Below are 21,905 nucleotides of genomic sequence, written 5' to 3' on the forward strand. Positions count from 1 at the left end.
TGGCTCATACCTGTAATCCTAGCACTTTACAGGGCTGAGGCAGGAGGATTTCCTGAGGCCAGAAGTCTGAGACCATCCTGGGCAACATAGCAAGACCTTGTCTCTACAAACAATTTTAAAATTCCAGTTATGGTGGCATGTGCCTATAGTCCACGCTACTTGGGAGGCTGAGGTGAGAAGATCACTTGAGCCCCAGCATTCGAGGCAGCAGTGAGCTATGATCACATCACTGCACTCCAGCCTGGGCAACAGAGCAAGATCCTGTTGCGTGAAAAACAAAAACAAAACAGGCTGTTAGGCTCTTTGATGACATAAATCTAGCCAAAGTGAGGATTCCTAAAAAGGTGCCTTTCCCACCTGCCACATTTACGTATCCAGCCTCATCAACCACCAATTCCCTGTACTCTCCTATTTTTCACATTTTATTCTGTGCAGTTACCTTTATATTATTTTATTCTCTCTCCTAGACTCTGTTTATGGAAGCAGAAACTGTACCTTTTATCTCTTTGTATTCAAAGCCTTTAGCTCTAGTGTCCCGCACTTAATATGCCAGAAAACAGGCATTATTTTGAGAGTCTCCTATCACCCATCCACTGTACCAGCATGAATTATTTTATTTCAGTGTCTTGAAATCCCATCGATGTATGGGATTATTTTATTATCTCATTTCAATGAGTAGAAAATGCAAACAGATTATTTTTCTAAGATCACATGGTGAGACCATTTTGAGTCTTGATAGGATATATTCCAAAGTTGTCTGAACCCAGGACTGGACATCTTAACATTGCCATAAAATTCTCGATCATTATAACTACAGAAAGGCAGAAACCGTGACAAATGCTTAATATAAACAAGCTTTATCAGCTTGGATAGTCACCTAACCTTTATGTGACTCATCTTTAAAATGAAGGCATTGGGTTCTTTCACACTTTTTTGTCAGCCACATAATACAAGTATATCTGAGGTTCTGCAGGTATAACCTGAGACTGCACATATAAAAAAGAAAGACATTAAGTCTAACTTCTATTTTGTATAATTGACATTTGTATTGAGATAATTGTAGATTGACATGCAGTTGCAAGAAAAAAATAGAGACCTCATATACCCTTTACACAGTTTTTCCTGATGGTAACATCTTGCAAAATTATAGTACAATATCAAAACCAGGATATTGAGGTTGATAAAATTCTCCAATCTTATTCAGATTTCCTTAGCTTTACTTCATTTTTATGTGTGTGTTAATTCTATACAATTTTATCACGTGTAGGTTCTAGGATTTACCACCATTGTCATGTTACAGAACACTTTCATCACCTCCAGGATCTCTGGTGTTACCCACATTTACTTCTTCAATAACCACACCCACTGCCCCCCACCCTCCCTCCTGTCCCAGGTAACTACTAATCTCTTCTCCATTTCTAAAATATTATCGTTTCAAGAATGTTATATAAATATTATCATGCAGTATATAACTTCTGGGATTGGTTTTTATCATCAGCATAATTCCCTGGAGATTCATCCAAGTCACTATATGTATTGATAATTTGCTTCTTGTTATTGCTGAGAAGTATTCTGTGGTATGGATGTATGCCATTTGTTTAATGATTTACCCTTGAAAGACATCTGAGCTGCTTCCTGTTTGGGGCTATTACAAATGAAGCTACTATGAAAATTAGTGTATAGGTTCTTGTGCTAACATATGTTTTTATTTTCTGGGATAAATGCCCAATAGTAAAATTGTCAGGTTGTAGAGTAATTGCACATAAGAAACTGCCAAACTATTTTCCAGAGTGGTTGTACCATTTTGCATTCCCACCAGCAATGTGTGAGTGATCCAGTCTCACCACATCCTTGCCAGCACTTAGTGGTGTTACTGTTTTTTATTTTAGCCGTTTTGATAGGCATGTAGTGATATCACACTGTGGTTTTAATTTGCATTTCCTTACTGGCTAATGATGTTGAACATTTTTCATGTGCTTATTTTCCATCTGTATATCCTTGTCATTGAAATGTCCTTTCATGTCTTTTTCCCACTTTCTAATTGGATTTTTTTTTTTTGCTGTTGAGTTTCGAGAGGTCTTTGTATATATTAGATACCAACCCTTCGTCAAATGTGTAGTTTGCAAATATGTTCTCTCACTTTGTAGTTTGTCATTTCATTCTCTTCACTTGTCTTTCACAGAGCAAAAGTTTTTAATTTTGATGAGGTCTAATTTATAAATATCTTCTTTTATGGATCATGTTTTTGTTTCCAGTCTAAAGATTTTTATTTTTTCCTAAAAGTTTTATAGTTTTACATTTATGTCCATGATTCATTTTGAGTTCATTTTTGTATAAAATTTGAGGTTTAAGTCAAGGTTTGGTTTTTTATGTCTGTGGATGTCCAATTGCTCCAGCACCATTTGTTGAAAAGGTTAGTTTTTATTTTTAAAATGAATGATTTTGTGATTTACTCCATATTTATATTTTTCATAGAATAGTAATGGCTTCTATTATGTGACATTAAGTACAATTTATCCTCCAAGGAGGTATGCCAAGTAAATCCTGTGGTTTCCTTTGCTTGTTGGAAAGACCCACAGTTTCCTCAGGGCATGTAAATCACAGGGTAAGAATAACTACTGGATGATACTGGAAGCTCCCGTCAACTTTGGTAATCTATCTATGCCTCCGTTTCTGTTCCTTCCTGTCCCTTCATCCCCTCTTCTCTTCTCTCTGTCTCTCTCACTAAACTACCATTTATTGATGGGGGTTACCATAGCTCCTAATTTAACCAAGGTGATAGAAGCTTATGCCAATTGGTGAAATTATTTGCACCTTGATTTGCCCCCAAAGGTGCCCTGGTTAGAGCAATACATTATGCAATCATTGTATCTATTGAAGACTTTGTCTGTTTAGCATTTTACTCTTTATACTTCACATACTTTACACTTAGTCTTAACAATAATTCTTTGTTCTAGATTTGCTTTAGCCCCAACATGCAAAGGGAGAATTTGAGCAAAAAGACTTCAAGGCATCTTGCAGAGGTGGTAGGCCTCTATATAAGACTTTAAACTCCTACAGATGTGGATTTGGATCAGCATGATCTAATTATTCTGGCTATTGACTCCTCATCAATCTACATGGTGGCCATAAATTCTAGATATAGGTGAGTATATACATATATATATAATTGTTTACTGATGTTACAATATATTCAAATTCTTCTCCCTAGTTAGCAATGTGTGGTTCAGTGTTCTTTGACTCTGATTTCCGTTTTTTTTTTTTTTTTTTTTTTTTGAGATAGGGTCTCACTCTGTTGCCCCAGCTGGAGTGCAGTGGCATGGTCTTGGCTCACTGCAACCTCCACCTCCCACCTCCTGGGTTCAAGTGATTCTCTTGCCTCAGCCTCCCGAGTAGCTGGGATTACAGGCATATGCTACCACACTCAGCTAATTTTTGTATTTTTAGTAGAGACGGGGTTTCGCCATGTCGGCCAGGCTGGTCTTGAATTCCTGACCTCATGATCCATCCACCTCAGCCTCCCAAAGTGCTGGGATTACAGGCGTGAGCCACAGTGCCCAGCCTTGACTCTGATTTTCACAAGACTCACCAGTGCATTTAGCATCCCTCAGAAGAAGTAATTGATGAGCTTAAGATCTGAAGAATGCACAGCCAATTCCATGTGGCCATATCACCCAATCCATCTGTGAAAATTAATCATCAAACCAGTCCCTCTGCATTCTGGCATAATGGGGTCACATACAATCCCAATATACAATCACATACAATCTCACTTTGGGTGACCTTCCCCTACCCTGTCAAGTGCAGGTATTAATTGATTATAAAACATGCTTACATAAAATAAATATTTACTCATGTTTCCCAACTTTATAGCCACCATATACATTTGTAATTGGTTTGTCTTCCTCACTAGAATGTACACTCCATGAGGGAGCAGGATTTGTCTATCGTGTTCATTGACGAATGAATCCTTAGCAGCTAGGAGCCTGTATTTAGATAATATTTTTAATCATCCATTTTTAAATGCATGATTAAAATCTGGGAAAGTGAGGAAAGGAGGGGATGAAGAATAAATGATCTTGAATGGGATTGTTTTCAAACTGAAGGAAATAAAAGGATAGTTTGAACTGAATCATAAGAAAGAACTGTCTATCAAGGTATAGTTAGAGCAGTTCTTAGGGAGAAATTTATCATCTTACATGCATACAACTGAAAAGAATACAAGACAAAATTAATAATGAAGCACTTATCTCAAGATGTTGGAACAGCAAAACAAAGTATAAACAAAGAAATACCAAATAGCAATCTGAAATAGAAACCATACAATGCAAGGAAGCAACAAAGTCAAAATTCAGTTATTAAAAAGACTAATAAAATTAACACTAGTGAAACTTACTTAGAACAGAAAAGGTACAAATGATGAATAGTGGAATACGAGGGTAGCCTAATAAACAGAAGAAATGAATCTTTTCAAATAAAAATAAGATTTATTTACAAATGATGCATACATTTAAAATATCATAAAAGAGAGGGATGAACAATTTATGCCAATAAAAGTGGACCAAATAGATAAACTTTTAGAAAATAAAAGTTACTAAAATTGACTAACTGATCCAGAAAGAAATAGAAAATATGAATAGGTCTACAACTACCAAAAGAATTAAATCAGTTGCTTAGGCTGAGGTGTCAACCCCGACTTCTCTGTTTCTAATATATCCACATCTAGTAATCAACAAGTCCTGTCAGATTACCTGCCAAATATATTAAGAATTTGAACTTTTCCCATGATTTCACTGACACAACTCTGGTCCAAGCCACCATCGTCTCTCATCTGGATTACTGCTTCTACCCTTGCCCCCATGCAGTCAGGGCAAGCAATCCCTTTAAAACAGAGTTCAGACAGAGTCACTCTGCTCTAAGCATTCTGGTGGCCCCCACATGACCCAGATTAAAAGCCTAAATCTTCACTCTTCCTTATGAGACCCTATCTACTTGACCTATTCTCCTGTTAACTCTTTAGCCCTCTTCTTTTTCAGCTTCAGTAACTTTCTTACCAATCCTTGAACACAAGAAGCTATTTAGGCTGTCCTAGAGTTTTTACACTTTGTGATTTCTCTGCCTGAGAGATCCTTCCTCCTGGAATCCACATGGCTATTTTTCTCGCTTTCTTAAAATACCGACTTAAAAGCCATCTTCTCAGGCCTTCCTTGGCCACTCAGTCTAAAATGTTAACCTCCTGCCATTTCATATTTCTTCTCCCCACTGTATATGTTTTTCTCTACTACACATCACCATTTAACTTACTATGTATTTTACTTATTGATATGGTTTATTATCTGTTTCCTCATTAGAATGGGGAACTTCATAAGGGGAGAGCTTTTTGCATATGTTCACTGCTGTCTCCTCAGGGTCTAGGACAGCAAGGAGGCCACCATAGCTAGACTATATTCAGCAAGGGGTGGAGTAGCAGGGGAGAAGGTCAAAAGAGTTAACAGGAAACAGATCATTTAGGGCTTCGTAAGTCAAAGTGAGGACGTTGGCTATTATGCCAGAAAGACATGAGTGGACACTTGGAGGGCTTAGGAAAACTGAAGACCTAAATAAATGTAGTGATCACTATTTCCATGAATTGGAAAACTAAATATTGTAAAGATGTCAAGATTTGACAAGTTAATTGATAAATTCATTGCAATCCCTGTCAAAATCCTAGCAAGATTTTTTGTGGAAATTGATAAGCCAACATTACAATGTACCTAGAAATGCAAATGGCCAAGAATAGCCCAGCCAGTCTTGAAGAACAAAGTTAAGAGGCTTATACTACCAGATATTAAGACTTATTTTAAAATTACAGTAATTAAGTATGGTATTGGCATAAGAACAGATAATTAAAGGAAAGAAACAAAATATAGAACCCAGAAATAAACCTATATAGCTTATGAAAAAAGCCATACTGCAGAGCAGTGGGGAAGGAGTGGTCTTTTCAATAGATGGTGTTGAGTCATGTGGGAAATTATATGAGAAAAAAATAAATCTACCTTTCACCATATACTTAAATAAGTCCCATGTGAATTTATGTCTAATTGTGAAAAGTAAAACAAAGCATTAGGTGATATAATAGGACAATATTTTCATGAATTTGAAGTAGGAAAGGGTGTCTTAAATAGGACAAAACCACATTAACCAAAAAGGAAAAGATTGATAAATTTGACTACATTAAAATTAAGAACTCCTGTTCCTCAAAAGACACCATTAAAAGAGTGAAAGAGGCAAGCCAAAGAATGGAAGAAGGTATTGGCAATAAATATACCTGACGCAGTATTCTTATACTGTATATACACAAAACCTTTTTGAATTGATAGCAGACAACCCAATTTTAAAAATGGGCAAAATACTTGAACAGGCATGTCACACACACCCAATATCAAAATGGACAATAGATATAGAAAAGGTGCTCAACCTCATCAGTAATTGTGAGAAATCTAATTAATCCCAAAATGACATAGTACCACACAACCACCTAAAATTAAAAGGATTGGCTAAAACTAAAATGATTGACAATACCAAGTTTTGGCAAGAATGTGGAACAACTGGAATCACACACATTGTTGGTGAAGAGTGTATTTTTACAGTTTCCAAAAAGAAAACATTTTAGCATTATCTACTAAAATTGAAGATATCTGTACCCTATAACTTAGCAATTACAGTCCTAGGTAATATCTTACGGAAATTCATGCTTTTGTTCACCAGAATTTGTGTACAAGAATGTTCATAGCAGCACTATAATGTCTATAAACTGGAAACATTCAAACATCCATTAGAAGTAGAATGGATAATTACATGGAAGTATACTCATATACTGAAATATTGTACAGTAATAAAAATAACATGCTAAAACATGATAGCATGAACAAATGTCACAAACATAGACACAAGGGAACATGTAAAGTGTTTTTCCATTTATCTGGACTTCAAGTAACAGGCAAAGCTAAAATAGAGTATTTACAGATGCGTAAAATAGAGTGTTTATGAATGCATGCTTGGGTGGTTAAAGTGTAAAGAAGAGGTAGAATATAATTAGCATAAAAAGATAGTGTTTATCTTTGGACCTGTCTCAACCCACTCTGTCCTCGGGTTCCTCTCTGGTAAAATGGCTACAGTGATTCCCACCTGCAGTATACCTTGAGATCGTGTTCTAGACTCCGTTGGCCATAAGGCATCCCTCCTGCCTCTCCCACAGAAAGCCTCACATCGCAGGGTAGTTTCCTCCAGCTGAAATCACTAATGCAGTTTGGTCACCTCAATGGAGCACACAAAGGAAGGAGACAACCAAGACTGGAATCAGTGCTTGCTTCACTTGAAGGGCCATTTGGGTGGAAGGCGAGGTAGGAGGAGGAAAGATGGAGCCAATAAGGGGTGGTGGGAGATCTCCTAGTGGGAGGGAATTGGCAGCCAGCCAGGGGACCTAGGCTTCAGCCTCAGCTCATAAAAATTATTGTAGGGCCTTGAAAAACTCACTGTCCCTCTTTGGCCCTAGTTTCTTTCTCTGTAAAATGAGAGAAGTTGAAATTAACTGTCCTTTATGGAGCACCTATTTTATATTAGATGAGTATTGTCCTAGGAGCTCTGGGAGCTCTACTATTTTAAATACAAAAGCCTGAGTGGGGTGAATCTTGTCCCTATTTTAAGGGTAGCAATTATGAGGATGAGATATGAGAAGTCACTAGCCAAGGGAAAAGACAGCTTAGAATTCTCCAACCCATTCATAATATGGTTAAGCAGGTGTGGTACTGTAGTGTGATGGGTCCACAATCAGTTTGCTTAAGGGTGTATGTCTGCTGCCTGAACCCTGAAGGCCAGCCAGTGAGCCAAGGTCATGGTGCCCAGCCAAGAAGCAGGTGTCACTGTGAACCCAAGCATCCCAGAGAGTATCTAAGATAATCTACAAGAAAACAGTCTCATTGCACACACGGTCAGCAAAGAGCCAGAAAATTTGCTATAAAGTAGCTTAGGGGCCGAGCGCAGTGGCTCACATCTGTAATCCCGGCACTTTGGGAGGCCGAGGTGGGCGGATCACGAGGTCAGGAGATCAAGACCATCCTGGCTAACATGGTGAAACCCCGTCTCTACTAAAAAATACGAAAAAATTAGCCCGATGTGGTGGCGGGCACCTGTAGTCTCAGCTACTCGGGAGGCTGAGGCAGGAGAATGGCGTGAACCCGGGAGGTGGAGCTTGCAGTGAGCCAAGATCGCGCCACTGCACTCCAGCCTGGGCGACAGAGGGAGACTCCGTCTCAAAAAAAAAAAAAAAAAAAAAAGTAGCTTAGGGCTGGGAGGTGGGGTGGATCTCTAAAGCTGTCCTGCTACCATCCGGGACTGCCTCATATGTAAGTCCTAATAAACTCATCTACTTGCCAAACTTGACTTGCCTAACTCATTTTTTGGTCTCTTGGCTCCCTCCCAGTTTGGGAGATCGTTTTCAATTATAATTCTGGGTTTTTCTCATTACAGGTATAGTGTTGTCTACTGATACCATTATTTTCACGTGGTCAGTTTTTAATTATATATCAGATAAAATAAGTACATGTTTTTGTTGATTAAAAAAGTAGAATATTAGCAGTAAGTCCCATTTAAGTTGATCATCTCTAGAGAAATCAGTACTGTCATCAGGTCAGCGTGTATTGTTCTTGACTTTCTTTCCAAGTATTTACATCTATACATTTCAAATGAAACTATAGAAAATACCTAGTACAGTGCCACCTATAGTACAGGAATTTCAATTATACAAATTTGAAATGAGACCAAAGAATGATCATATTAATAATTGTGTCTCATATGGAGGTAGGAGGTGGGATTCGACTCCAGAGGCAGGCTCAGACTGCAGACCAGTTAAAGACTAGCTAAAACAGGGAAGAAGCAAAAGCCCCTCTCCATAAGACATGCCCACCCGTGAGTGCCATGTCAGTTTACCGTTGCCATGGCAACACTGGAAGTTACAGCCTCTTTCCATGGCAACGGCCTGACAACCTGGAGATTACCATCCTTTTTCTAAATATCTCTGCATAATCTGCCTGTTAATTTGCATATAATTAAAAGTGGGTATAGGCCCAGGGCTGTGGCTCACGCCCGTAATCCCAACACTTTGGGAGGCTGAGGCGGGTGAATCACCTGAGGTCAGGAGTTCAAGACCAGCCTGGTCAACATGGTGAAACCCCGTCTCCACAAAAATGCAAAAAAAAAAAAAAATTAGCCAGGCATGATGGCCGGTGCCTGTAATCTCAGCTACTCGGGAGGCTGAAGTGGGAGAATCACTTGAACCTGGGAGGCAGAGGTTGCAGTGTGCCGAGATTGCACCATTGCACTCCAGCCTGGGCGACAGAGCGAGACTCCGTCTCAGAAAAAAAAAAAAATGTGGGTATAAACACGACTGTGGAAGTGCCCCTGAGCTGCTGCTCTGGGCACACCACCTATCGGGGAGCCCCACTCCACAAGCAGTATTTCTGCTGCTGTTGTGCACCACCGCCTCAGTAAAAGTTGCTGTCCAACACCACCAGGTCACCAAAAACCGTCCCGGCTAAGCCCTAATCTGGGGGCTTGCCTGCCCTACATCAATATTAGGTACAAATTTCAATATCATACAGATCTCCCAAAGTTTCCAAAATTTGTAAGGAGTCATGTCACTTATAAGCAGTAAAGAACACTAATTGTGAACTTTGGTTATGTCAGTAACACTTGGCCATATCACTTTAGCATAAAAGCTAAAATAGACCCATTTAACAATCAAATCCATGACTGCTAGTGTCCTGTGATGAACACACTGTTACTAATGCTTTAGAATATTCTAAATGATTTTGTAACGTGGATAGTTAACATTTGCTTTTATTAAAATGTTAAGTATTTTAATTACTACACCAGTCTCACCCAAATATTCATTAAATAGTAGAGCTTTTAGAGGGTTTTAAAAAACTTCATGAAGATCAATTACTTTGAAGTGGAAATTAGATGTTATAAGATACTACAAAAACGCTTAAACAAACACCACAGTGCACTGTGCAGTTAATTTAGTGGAGAACACTCAATACAACATCAGAGCTAAAGCTGAGAAAATTAAAAAGGCAGCATTAGCGTACATATATTCCACAAAGGATGTAAATCGATGCCCCTGAGAATGCCTCCTCTCTATTCCGTGTCTGCTCCTAGGGGGATATTAGTGTTGAATGATGCAGGTTTTGAATTTTCCTAGGCCTTTTGTAAACACAATCCTGGCATAGACTGCACTATTGTTATGTGTGAGGGTGAATCAGATTTTTAATTTTTCTTTTGGTTCAATTTTTTCCCTGTATTTGGTATTTACATATATTTTAAACCCTTAGGAAATATGTGTTATTTTTCCAAAAAAAGCCTTATTTTTGTGTGTAAAGTACATTTTATTTAAAAATATTGTAAACTCCAGCCATATCACTTAGAATATCCCTACATTATATATTTTTTCTTTTATATTCTTGCCAGCAGGAAGACACCTGCATTGTAATTTTTAATGGGTACTTAGCATCTCACCTTATAGATTCCTAAAAGTTATTTTATCCTTTTTTCACATTTAGATTTTTTACAGTGTATTGCTGTTAACATGAACTGTGAGAAATATACCTACACACATATTTTGGACAACTATTTCCTTAGGTCACATTAATAGAAATAGAATTGCTCTATTAAAGTGCATGCTCGTTTTAAATCTTGGTGTGGAGTGGTCTCCAACTTGGTGTGGAGTGGCCTCCAACAAATATAATTTGTTTTAGAAATTATATTCCAAAAAATTATGAGAATTAACATTTTCCCAAACTGATACGCATCCTAGATATCATTTTTCTTTATAATCTGCCAACTATAAAGGCCAAAAAGTGTATTTAAACATTTGCGGTTTTGGCCAGGTGTGGTGGCTCACGCCTGTAATCCCAGCACTTTGGGAGGCTGAGGTGGACAGATCACCTGAAGTCAGGAGTTCAAGACCAGCTTGGGCAAAATGGCAAAACCCTGTTTCTACTAAAAATACAAAAATTAGCCAGGTGTGATGGCGTGCACCTGTAATCTCAGCTACTCGGGAGGCTGAGGCAGGAGAATTGCATGAACCCAGGAGGCAGAGGTTATAATGAGCTTAGATGGAGCCACTGCACTCAAGCCTGGGCAACGGAGCGAGACTCTGTCTCAAAAAATAAATAAATAAATAAATAAACATTTTCATTTTTAAGTTGTAGTTTATGGGCTGTTTTCACATATTTATTCTTCATTTGCATTTCCCTTTTATTACTTATCCTTCATATTCATAGATCATTTTTATGGTAGTGTAATCTTCTTATAAATGTGTAAGAGATAATTAAATGAAGTCAACAAACCGTTTCATATACTTAACAAATGTATTTTCTAAGTGTGTTTTTACTTGTTTTTATCTAAAAGCAAGATTTTACATTTGTCTAGAGTAAAATTTGGCAGTCATTTCTTTTGTGGCCACTGCCTTTGATGGCTTAGTATTCTTACCTAGAGATTAGATAAGAAAATTTTTTTATATTTTCTCTAGATTCCTGCTGGTTTACTGTTAAAAATGTTGAGCCAAAAGTCTGCATGAAATTTATGTGTTATAGGGTGTATGTGCTAGACAGATAATCTTCCTCTCTCCCACCAACACCTCTAGTTTCCTAACATGATTTCCTCCTCTTCCCCAGAAATTGCATCTTTTTCATATTCTAATTTTTTTTTTTTTTTTGAGATGGAGTTTTCCTCTTGTTGCCCAGGCTGGAGTGCAATGGCGCAATCTCAGCTCACCACAACCTGCACCTCCCGGGTTCAAGCAATTCTCCTGCCTCAGCCTTCCTGAGTAGCTGGGATTACAGGCATGCACCACCATGCCTGGCTAATTTTGTATTTTTAGTAGAGATGGGGTTTCTCCATGTTGGTCAGGCTGGTCTCGAACTCCTGACCTCAGATGATCCGCCTGCCTCGGCCTCCCAAAGTGCTGGGATTACAGGTGTGAGCCACCGCGCCTGGCTTTTTTTTTTTTTTTTTTTTCCAGACAGAGTCTCGCTGTGTCGCTCAGAGAGGAGTGCAGTGGCAAGATCTTGGCTCACTGCAAGCTCCACCTCCCAGGTTCAAGCTGTTCTCCTGCCTCAGGCTCCTGAGTAGCTGGGACTACAGGTGCCCACCACCATGCCCAGCTAATTTTTTTTGTATTTTAGTAGAGACGGGGTTTCACCGTGTTAGCCAGGATGGTCTCAATCTCCTGACCTCATGATCCGCCCACCTTGGCCTCCCAAAGTGCTGGGACAGGCTGGAGTGCAGTGGCACAATCATAGCTCACTACAGCCTTGACCACTCAGACTCACGTGATCCTCCTACCTCAGCTTCCCAAGTAGCTGGGACTACAGGTGTGCACCACCATGCCCAGCTAATTTTTTCTAGTGTTTTTTGTTTTGTTTTTTTTAGAGATGGGGTTATACTATGTTGCCCAGGATGGTCTCAAACTCCTGGTCTCAAGTGACCCTGCTGCCTTGGCTTCCCAAAGCACTGGGATTACAGGCCTGAGCCACCATGCCTGGCTGGAGCTTACTGTTTTAAAGTTATTATTATCATATCATCATCGGCAGAAAAGAAACAATTGATATAAAAGTATATTGGCCTACATATCATCTTAACCATGGGATCAAAGTTAATTTTACCAAAAGTGGGTGTGTGGGATAAACAGTAACAGTGGAGGCTGCAGCTCCCAGAACAACAGCCACAATATCAGGAGCAGGACCTGCAGCGGCAGCTATCCCACCCCTATCCCACAGTCACCACCCCCATCCCTGGGGGTGGGAAGAAGGAGTGGCAGTAGCTGCAGCAACAGCTGAACTAAACAGGTCACCTGCTGGTATTTTGTGCATGGGATTTGTAAGGAAGGAGATAACTGTCGCTACTTGCATTCCTTCTCTGACAGTCCACATGGCGTAGTGGGCAAGTATTTTCAGCGACGGTACTGTGTTTATGGAGGCCGCTGCAGATGTGAACACAGCAAGCCACTGAAACGGGAAGAAGCAACCGCTACAGATCTAACTACAAAATCATCCCTTGCTGCTTCTTCAAGTCTCTCATTCATAGTTGGACCGCTTGTGGAAATGAATACAGGCGAAGCTGAGTCAGATTCAAACTTTGCAACTGTAGGAGTGGGTTCAGAGGACTAGGTAGATGCTGTTGAGTTCGTTCCTGGGCAACTCTGCTGCAGCTGTACTGCCCCTTTCTGCAGTGACCAAGGGAGAATCAGAGAAAGAGCAAACAGCTGTGATAACAAAGAAGCCGCTTTGCCCCCAGGCTGCAGTGGGAGAGATGGAAATGGGTAGAACTATGTGTATCTCCACAGAGAGTCATGTGATCATGTAAGCTGCAGGTCCTACCTCCAATGGATGCTGCCCAGAGACCACAGCATATAAAAATCTTGCCCTGAGGCCCATGAGAAGGAAATGGAGCTCTCACTTGCTGTGCAGTGCAGCAAGGATACGGTGTGTGGGATCTGCATGGAGGTGGTCTGTGAGAAAGCCAGCCCCAGTGAGCGTGGCTTTGGGATCCTCTCCAGCTGCAGCCACACCTACTGTCTCAAGCGTATTCACAAGTGGAAGGACACTAAGCTATTTGAGAGCAAGATCATAGTGTCCTACCCAGAATGCCGGATCACATCTAACTTTGTCATTCCCAGTGAGTACCAGGTGGGAGAAAGAAGAGAAGCAGAAACTCATCCAGAAAGTCAAGGAGGCGATGAGCAGCCAGGCATGCAGGGATTTTGATGAAGGACAGGAGAGCTGCCCATCTTGGGGGATGTGTTTTTACAAGCAGGTATTCCCTGATGGCCATAGAAAGGATACACAGAGACAGGCAAACAGATACTGGGCGCAGTGAAGGAACCACATCTGGGAGTTCATTGAGGAAAGAGAAAAATGACCCCTTTAACAACAATGAAGAAGAAGTTGTCACCTTTGAGCTGGGTGAGATGTTGCTTATGCTTTTGGCAGTTGGGTACCATGACAGACTTTGAAAATGAGTGGGACTTGTTCCGTGATGATCTGGAAGATTTTTATGACTTGGCTCAATAGCCACCTTGCATGGCATGTGAACTGGCCTGCTGACCTCAGACAGCAGCAGTCCCCTGTGGTGGTGTGACAGTGCCCGTGTTTCTCTCCTGGGCAGGCCTATCAACTCCAGGTGCTGTCTTAATAATTTTTACCCAGGGCCTGTCTTCTCAATCTGTGACCTTTCCCCAAGGAGTGTATTATTTTCTCTGTGGAAAAAAGTTTCAAAAATAAATCCTGAAGTTAGTGTTTTGTAACATGAATTTAACAGACAGTTCGTATAGGTGTGTTGTGTCATCTGTTTGCAACCAGACTGTGTTTATGGACTTTGCACGCTCATTTTGAGGAGCCTAGGTTCGAGAGTAAAAGCTGTGGCGCTGCTTTGGGGTCCAAGGAGAGGAGTGATGGGTAAAGGGATGTGCGCTTCTAAAGAGCCTTCTGCTCCAACACAGGATGTGGATCCTTGAGGTTTCTGCTGAAATCTGCACATCTGTGTTTTTATATCTGTTCCCTACCCTGTAATTCCCACCCTGTCCACTTGCTCTGTGGTTTTGGTCTCTTGCTTAATTGTACACAAGTAATACTACTGGGTAACCAGAACCAGGTGTGAATGTGTTGAGATTTCTACTGTGTGTTTTGTTTGTTGTTTGTTTGTTTTAGATGGAGTCTGACTCTGCCACCCAGGCTCCCAGGCTGGAGTACAGTCACACGATCTCAACTCACTGCAACCTCCCCCTCCTAGGTTCAAGCAATTCTCCTGTCTCAGCCTCCCGAGTAGCTAGGACTACAGGCATGCACCACCACGCCTGGCTAATTTTTGTATTTTTGGTAGAGACAGGGTTTTGCCATGTTGGCCAGGCTGGTCTTGAACTCCTGACCTCAGCTGATCCTCCCACCTCGACCTCCCAGAGTGCTGGGATTACAAGCGTGAGCCACCATGCCCGGCCTTACCATGTTTTCAGTGATAGGAAAATTGAGAAAGAATGCAAATAAAAGATAGAGGGGCATAAAATCAATGCAGAATTGCAAGTTGACTCCCAAGAGCTTGGTGTGTGTGAGTGTGAGTATGTGATAAGCCTCTCATCCCTGCACAGATGCAGTATTCTTAGCCTTAGTAGAGAAACTTGGTTTAGTGGTTTAAGCCTTGTGTGGCAGATAGATTTTAAAGGACAAAGCAGTATATTGGTAGTTGTTAATATAGCAGTGCTAGCTCTGTCTGTCTATATAAAGAAAGAAATGGGGTTAGCCATGGAGTTAAAACTATCTGGTTATCCTACATATTAACACAAACTGGGGCTTGGATACAGAATTGTATTTACTGTTTACAATCTAGGCTTTCTAGTCCAGGCACTTTTTGAAAAACCTTTGTCCCCATTCAAGGTGTTTTGTTGTTGAGTTTTTTGTGTTTGTTTTTGTGGGTATTTGCGTAATTCCACCTCTGAGCTTTCAAGTAGACAGATGTGATTCAAAACTACATTCTAAGGTGTTTACTATAGTGGAGTAATTGGTCTACAGTAGTAAGTCACACTTTTCTACTAAAGGGGAGGAGATGGTAATCCCTGAGACAAGCTAAGTTATTAAAAGAATTTCTATTGGAAATTTTGCCTTTGTGCTTTGTTGCTCTGTTTCCTGAAAATAACTTGGACCTGCTCCTGTTTTACCACTTGGTTCCTTGGATCCCACTCAGTCTTTAACTTTAAGAAAAAAACAAGTAATTGCTGCTGTTTGGTTTTGAAGGGAAGGTGAGGGTTAAAGAAAGACACGCAGAGAGAGTGGGGCTCAACAGCAACACAGGCATATTGCAAAAACCTGCAGAGATGGGGGATCAGCTTAAAGCCAGAGTCTACCACCACTTACAGGCTGGGGTACTTATAGGTATGGGCAGGAGGGGTCTGGGCCACTGGCTTGCTGCCCGGCAGGATATTGATAAGATGTACCTGTGGTCAAGCAGTTTGGCCCTTTTTCCAGTGGGATGTGATAAGATGTTCCTCGGACCTTTGTTCAGCAGGATATGATAGGGATGTCTCTTCAGTTGGGCCCTTGCCCAGCAGGATATGATAAGAATATTTCTCATGACCCGAACCCCCGTGGAGTGTTTCACTTTGACCAAGGTCTGCGAAATGGCAGGGGGCTACAAAATGGTGCAGTTTGGACTAACAGTTGCCAAAGTCTCTGTATTTTGCAGCCTCCCTTTTGTAAGGAGCACATTTCCCAGGTAAAACAAAAAAATATTTTTACAGATGATGCTTTTCAGTATCTATTATGGAGTATGACCACAATGCACCAATTTAATATTGGAAAATGCCTATTCTTCGTGGGTATATATCATTTCGTAGCAGGTATTCAGAAGAGTATTTTGTAATTCTTCTAACAGTGTTTTATTAAATTCTTTATTTTTCTATTACCATTTTAGTTTTGCATTTCTTAGTTTCAATTTATTTATGTTATTCATTAAATAAGCTTTTAATTACTTACCATTACTTCATGTGGTGTCACGCTTTTTTTTTTTTTGAGACGGAGTCTCGCCCTGTGGCCCAGGCTAGACCGCAGTCGCGTGATCTTGGCTCACTGCAAGCTCCGCCTCCTGGGTTCATGCCATTCTCCCGCCTCAGCCTCCCCAGTAGTGGGGACTACAGGCACCCGCCACCAAGCCCAACTAATTTTTTGTATTTTTAATAGAGACGGGGTTTCTCCGTGTTAGCCAGGATGGTCTCGATCTCCTGACCTCGTGATCTGCGTGCCTCAACCTCCCAAAGTGCTGGGATTACAGGCGTGAGCCACAGCACCCGGCCTGGTGTCATGCTTTAGCAGTTATTCACATGAAGTAAAATTATGCCGTAAATATACATTTGTATAGTATCCATTTCTTAGTCAGAAGACCTGCCTCTGTCTACTGCCAATTGGTGTGTGTTTTGGTTTGCTGGTGGAAAAATACTCTTTCAGAGCGCTTCTAAGGTTACGTAGTGTTGAGTGGCTTATTCCTTTAAATAATTTGAAAAGTAATCATCCTTTATTTGAAAATTGTATTCAGTTTGTATTCCTATGCGTGTGTAAACTTTGAGAACTTTTTATCTCTTCAGTATGTGTTAATTTTAGTGTAAAAGTCATCATCCAACTTGAGTCAATACAAAGTCTATGGTACTTTGTATCTTTCGGCTACCTGTGCTAGATTTGTGATCAAGGAATTGTTACCAACAGGGTAGATTAATAAAGGAGCATTGTGCCAATTTTTTTTTTTTTTTTTTTACCAAAAATGGGATAAACTGACATTATCCCACTGACCTAGCATGATATACCAAGAAGAACACAACATTCCTTATATAGGATTCCTGCCAAGAAATGTATAACCTGAATCAAATTATGAGGAAACACTCAGACAAACCCAAATAAAGGAACATTCTTCAAAACAACTGATGCGTCCTCTTCAAAATTAACAATGTCTTGAAAGACAGAGAAAGGCCAAGGAACTAAAGTGGTCTAAATGATATGACAACTCTATGTAAAAATGATCCTCAATTGAACCCCAGATCAGAAAAAAAATTATAAAGGATATTATTAGAACAGTGGGTAAAATTTGAATATGGTCTAGATTTTAGATAATAATATTATATCTGTTTAAGTTCTTGGATTTGATAATTGTGGTTATGTTTAAAATCTTTTGATAATTGTGGTTATGTTTTTAAAAATGCCCTTGTTCTAGGAGATATATGCTAAAGTTTTAGAGGTGACAGTTCATATTTGTAACTTACCCTCAAATGATGATGAGGATGAGGAGAGAAACAGAAGACGGGGAGGTGGATATTTGCTGTTGGTGAATCTGAGTAAATGGTTTACAGATGATCCGAATAAATCGTCCCTGAAATTTTCTGTAAGTTTAAAATATTTCAAAATAAAAAGTGTAAAAGGGTAAGAAAATTATTAACAACATGTTCAATGAAAAGACCCAAACCACTCGTTGAGATTTTGGGGTCCCATTTCAATATCATCTAACATTGACCATGGTCATCTCTGGAAGGGGAGATTCTGAGTGTGCTTCTTAGATGAAATTTTCCTTTGATTTATGTGTATTTGCCATTATGTGAGGTTTTTGCTTTTGAAATCCAGTTTCAGGTAGAAGTAATATTTGCATTCTGGGGAAAAAGCTTTCTGGTCGTGGTTATTAATCTTTTACTTATTGCTTTGCTTTCTTTTCTGTAAATATTCCACTATGTTGCTTGGCTTTTATTAATTTTGTTTTCAGATGTGCAGTTGACAAACACCTTTCCTTCTCACGGTAGCTTTGCATCTAAAGTGACACTGATTGTAAGTGGAGTGCATGCAAATCCCCTACCTGGTGGGTTATGAGGAACTAGGCCTCCAAATAAAAGTAGAGATGACTTTGGACCACAAATCCCCCAACTTGCCAAGTAAGCCAGAAACTCTTCAGATGTTCCCTAAGGAAGGGGGCGCGGAGACTTGCGGGAAACGGAGTCTGGAATTTGATGGAGCGCCCCGGGAGCGCCCCGGAACCGGTCTTTGGCAGCCCCGTCTGCGCATGTGCAGACTTCCTTCTTCCTTACTCCTGTCTCTGATCAGCGTGGAGCCTCCGCGTCTACGCTTAACTCAGCGACCAGGTGCTGCACTAACGATGTGCTCCGCAGGTGAGAGCTTAGCTTGGAGGGTTGCTTTGCGGGGCTTGGGGTAGGTTTGTGTTCACAGCCTGTGGAAGCAAAAACTTGGGCAAATCCCACGCGGGTTGAGACCCTATGGCACTTGTTCCCGAGTCTGCCCTGCATCTGTCCGTCTAGAAAGCAAGTGATGGAGGAGGAGGTCCGCTGCGGACCTGCAGGTTCCACGAAGAAGATAAGGGCGGAGGGAACAGGTTTCCTGATCAGAATAAAGGTCTCCGGGAAAAGGCATTCACATGTTAAAGAGCTGTTTCCACAAGCTCCTCTAATTCGCAGGTGCCCTGGGCAACCATTCATCAGCTGGTCAAACCCACGAGTCCAGCGGGGATGAGAACAATTCTTAAAACGTTTACTTTATGCTATACTATCATTCCTACCTTAGCAGGCCTATTGCAGATGCAGAGACTGAGTTTGAAAGTAAGACGAGTTTACATCCTAGCTCTGTCACTGGATCTCCATGAACACAGTGTTGAACCTAAACTCTAAGACTCAATTTCCCCATCTGTAAAATGAAGTTATTTCTAAAACCTGCTTCAGGGTCGTTCTGAGTGTTGAATAAGAGAGCACCTCTAAAGCACTCTGCACAGGTCCTGGCATTTTCTAAGCACTCTGGAAATGTGGCTTCCTTTCCCACTGTTCTTTTCACTCGGTGTATCATTTGATTCTCAAAGACCCCCTGTAAAGTCGGTGTTACCCACCCTATTTTAACTGAGAAGAAAACCAAGACTCTGGAGGTGAAGTCACATGGCTAGCAAGTGAAGGATCTGGGATGCAAGCCTCAGTTTTATCAGACAGCACTTAGCAGAGTGGCATGTCTCTATGGGCCAACCGGAGTGTGTAAGGACTGAGACTTCCCTTAAGGATCTTGGAGATTTCTTGGTATCTCTGCAGAACCCTGGGGATACTGTGTAACTGAGGCCTCTGGGAACCTCAAGGTCCATCTGTCTGTGCCCTCCGCAGTTCTCAGGTTCCCAAGGGAGATTTGCAGGCAGTGGTTCTCAAACTCGCATGCATCAGCATCACCTGAAGGGCCTGTTAAACCCCACCCCACGACTGGGCCCCACCCCCAGCGTTTCTGATTCAGTAGGTCTGGGGAGAGGCCAAAGAATTTGCCTTTCTATTTAGTTCCCAGGTGATGCTGATGCTGCCGGTCCAGGGTCCACACTGAAAGCCTCTGTTGTAGGAAATAGTGAACTCCAAGAGAGAGTTGGAACCGGCTGAAGGTCCCGGTTATCTGAATTTATTCCCTCTCTCCCCAGCCAGGGTCACCCTGCTCCTGTGAGGAGGGAACGCCAGAAGCAGGAATCTCGCCTGGGAGGTCCCCACCCTCTGATAAAACACACACAGCTGCACCAAGGACGTCCGGGAAACAGGCAAGTCTGTAAGCGCTTGCTCTTGAAGCAATTCCAGATTCTTTTGCCCTGAATAACTCATCATCTCGAGGTTGCCAAGAACCGTCGGTCAACGAAGGTGTGGGCCAGCTGTCACAGGACAGAGGTGAGCTGGGCTGAGGATGGTGAGCTGGACTGAGAATGGTGAGCTGAACTGAGAATGGTGGGCAGGAGGCTGGCTGCGGGGGAGGAGGAACTCCCAGGTGAGGACCTGGTGCACATGACGGGGAAGATACTATCGCCACTCCTCTCGAAAACTCCTCCCATGCCCCTAATTCTTCAGTCCCTCTTCCTAGATTCTGCAGAGCCCTCAAACCCCACCCGTCTCCACATCTGGAATTTAGGGACATGCTACCCACTACCTACTCTTGACTTTATAGGAGTACGGGGAAGCTTTTCAGGGGTTATGTAATTGTGCCTCATTTTAAAAGTGAAAAATATTAACACAGTGCTCAAGTGAATGGATCTGGAGCCGGACTGCCTGGGTTCAAATCCCAGCTCCACCACATTGCTCAGTCTTCCCCGCGCTTTGCTCTTCTATGAAATGGAAGTCATAATAGTAGCTATGCTTGGCTTTATTTTAAAGATTAAATGAAGGAAGACATACAAAGTACTTAGAACAAGTCCTGTTGTATAGTAACTACTATACAAGTATTGTCAGTATCTTTTTTTTTTTTTGAGATGGAGTCTCGCAGTGTTGCCCAGGCAACACTATGAAGGAGAGAAACACTATGAATGTAATGAATTTGGAAAATTTAGCAAGAAATTAAACTTTACCCAACATCAAAGAATGTACACAGGAGAAAAACCTGACGAGTGTAAAGACAATGAGAAAGCCTTGAAGAAGCTATACCATACTCAAAATGAGAGAACTCATGCAGGAGAGAAAATCTATGATTGTAAGAAGTGTGGGAAATTCTTTCATGAAAAAGCATGCCTTACTCAACATCAGAGAACCCATACAACCAGAAAACCCAGCAAGTGTAATGATAGTGAAAGAGTCTTAAAGAAGGAATCTTGCCTCACTCCCAATCAGAGAATTAAAACAAGATTAAAACAAGAGAGAAAAACTGTAAAGGTAATAAATGTGAGAAACCTTTCTTTGAGAAGTTGAAACACACTCAACATCAGAGAAGGCACTTGGGGAAAAAAATAATGGGTGTAATGAAAGTGGGGGTGCCTCAAGTAGGAAGTCACAACTTACACAAAGCCAGAGAGTTCACAAAAAGGAGAAAACCTATGACTATAATAAATGTGGAGAAAGCTTCCATAAAAGAAACAGATCTCAGATAGCATCAGAGCACACACACAAGGAAAAAAACCCTATGAATGTAATGAATGTGAAAAATCCTTCTTTGTGAAGTCCAACTATGCTGAACGTCAGAGAACTCACACAGGAGAAAAACCATATGAATGTAATGAATGTGGAAAGTCCTTCTGCCAGAAATCAGCCCTCACAGTACATTGGAGAACTCACATGGGAGAGAAACTATATAAATGTAATGAATGTGGGAAAACCTGTGTGAAATCAAACCTTACTCAACATTGAAGGACTCACACATGGTGAGAAACCCTAAATGTAATGAGTGCTGGAGATCTTTCTGTGTGAAATCCAACCTTGTCGTGCATCAGAGAACTCATACAGGAGAAAAACCCTACAGATGTCCTGAGTGTGGGAAAACATGAAAAGTCAGCCCTCACAAAACATGAGCGAATTCACACAGGGGAAAAACCCTACGAATGTAATGAATGTAGAAAAA

General features: G+C 41.0%; 1 protein-coding gene and 1 pseudogene across 1 annotated transcript; both read left to right on the forward strand.

The window, feature by feature from the left end:
- The first annotated feature begins 3,069 nt into the window (after positions 1-3,069).
- Positions 3,070-17,050, forward strand: LOC116460955 (E3 ubiquitin-protein ligase makorin-1-like; annotated as a pseudogene).
- Positions 17,051-20,935: 3,885 nt separating this feature from the next.
- LOC116460956 (zinc finger protein 620-like) lies at positions 20,936-21,259 on the forward strand. Its single transcript, XM_032142317.2, has one exon. It carries the CDS (start codon positions 20,936-20,938, stop codon positions 21,257-21,259), a length of 324 nt encoding a protein of 107 aa, XP_031998208.1.
- Positions 21,260-21,905: the final 646 nt, after the last annotated feature.

The sequence above is a fragment of the Hylobates moloch genome, unplaced genomic scaffold (genome assembly GCF_009828535.3).
Source record: "Hylobates moloch isolate HMO894 unplaced genomic scaffold, HMol_V3 SCAFFOLD_21, whole genome shotgun sequence".
In the NCBI taxonomy this organism is placed as follows: domain Eukaryota; kingdom Metazoa; phylum Chordata; class Mammalia; order Primates; family Hylobatidae; genus Hylobates; species Hylobates moloch.

Bases quoted from the DNA above. Each gene is read 5' to 3' on its own strand.
- LOC116460956 (XM_032142317.2), top strand. From the start codon at position 20,936: ATGTACACAGGAGAAAAACCTGACGAGTGTAAAGACAATGAGAAAGCC.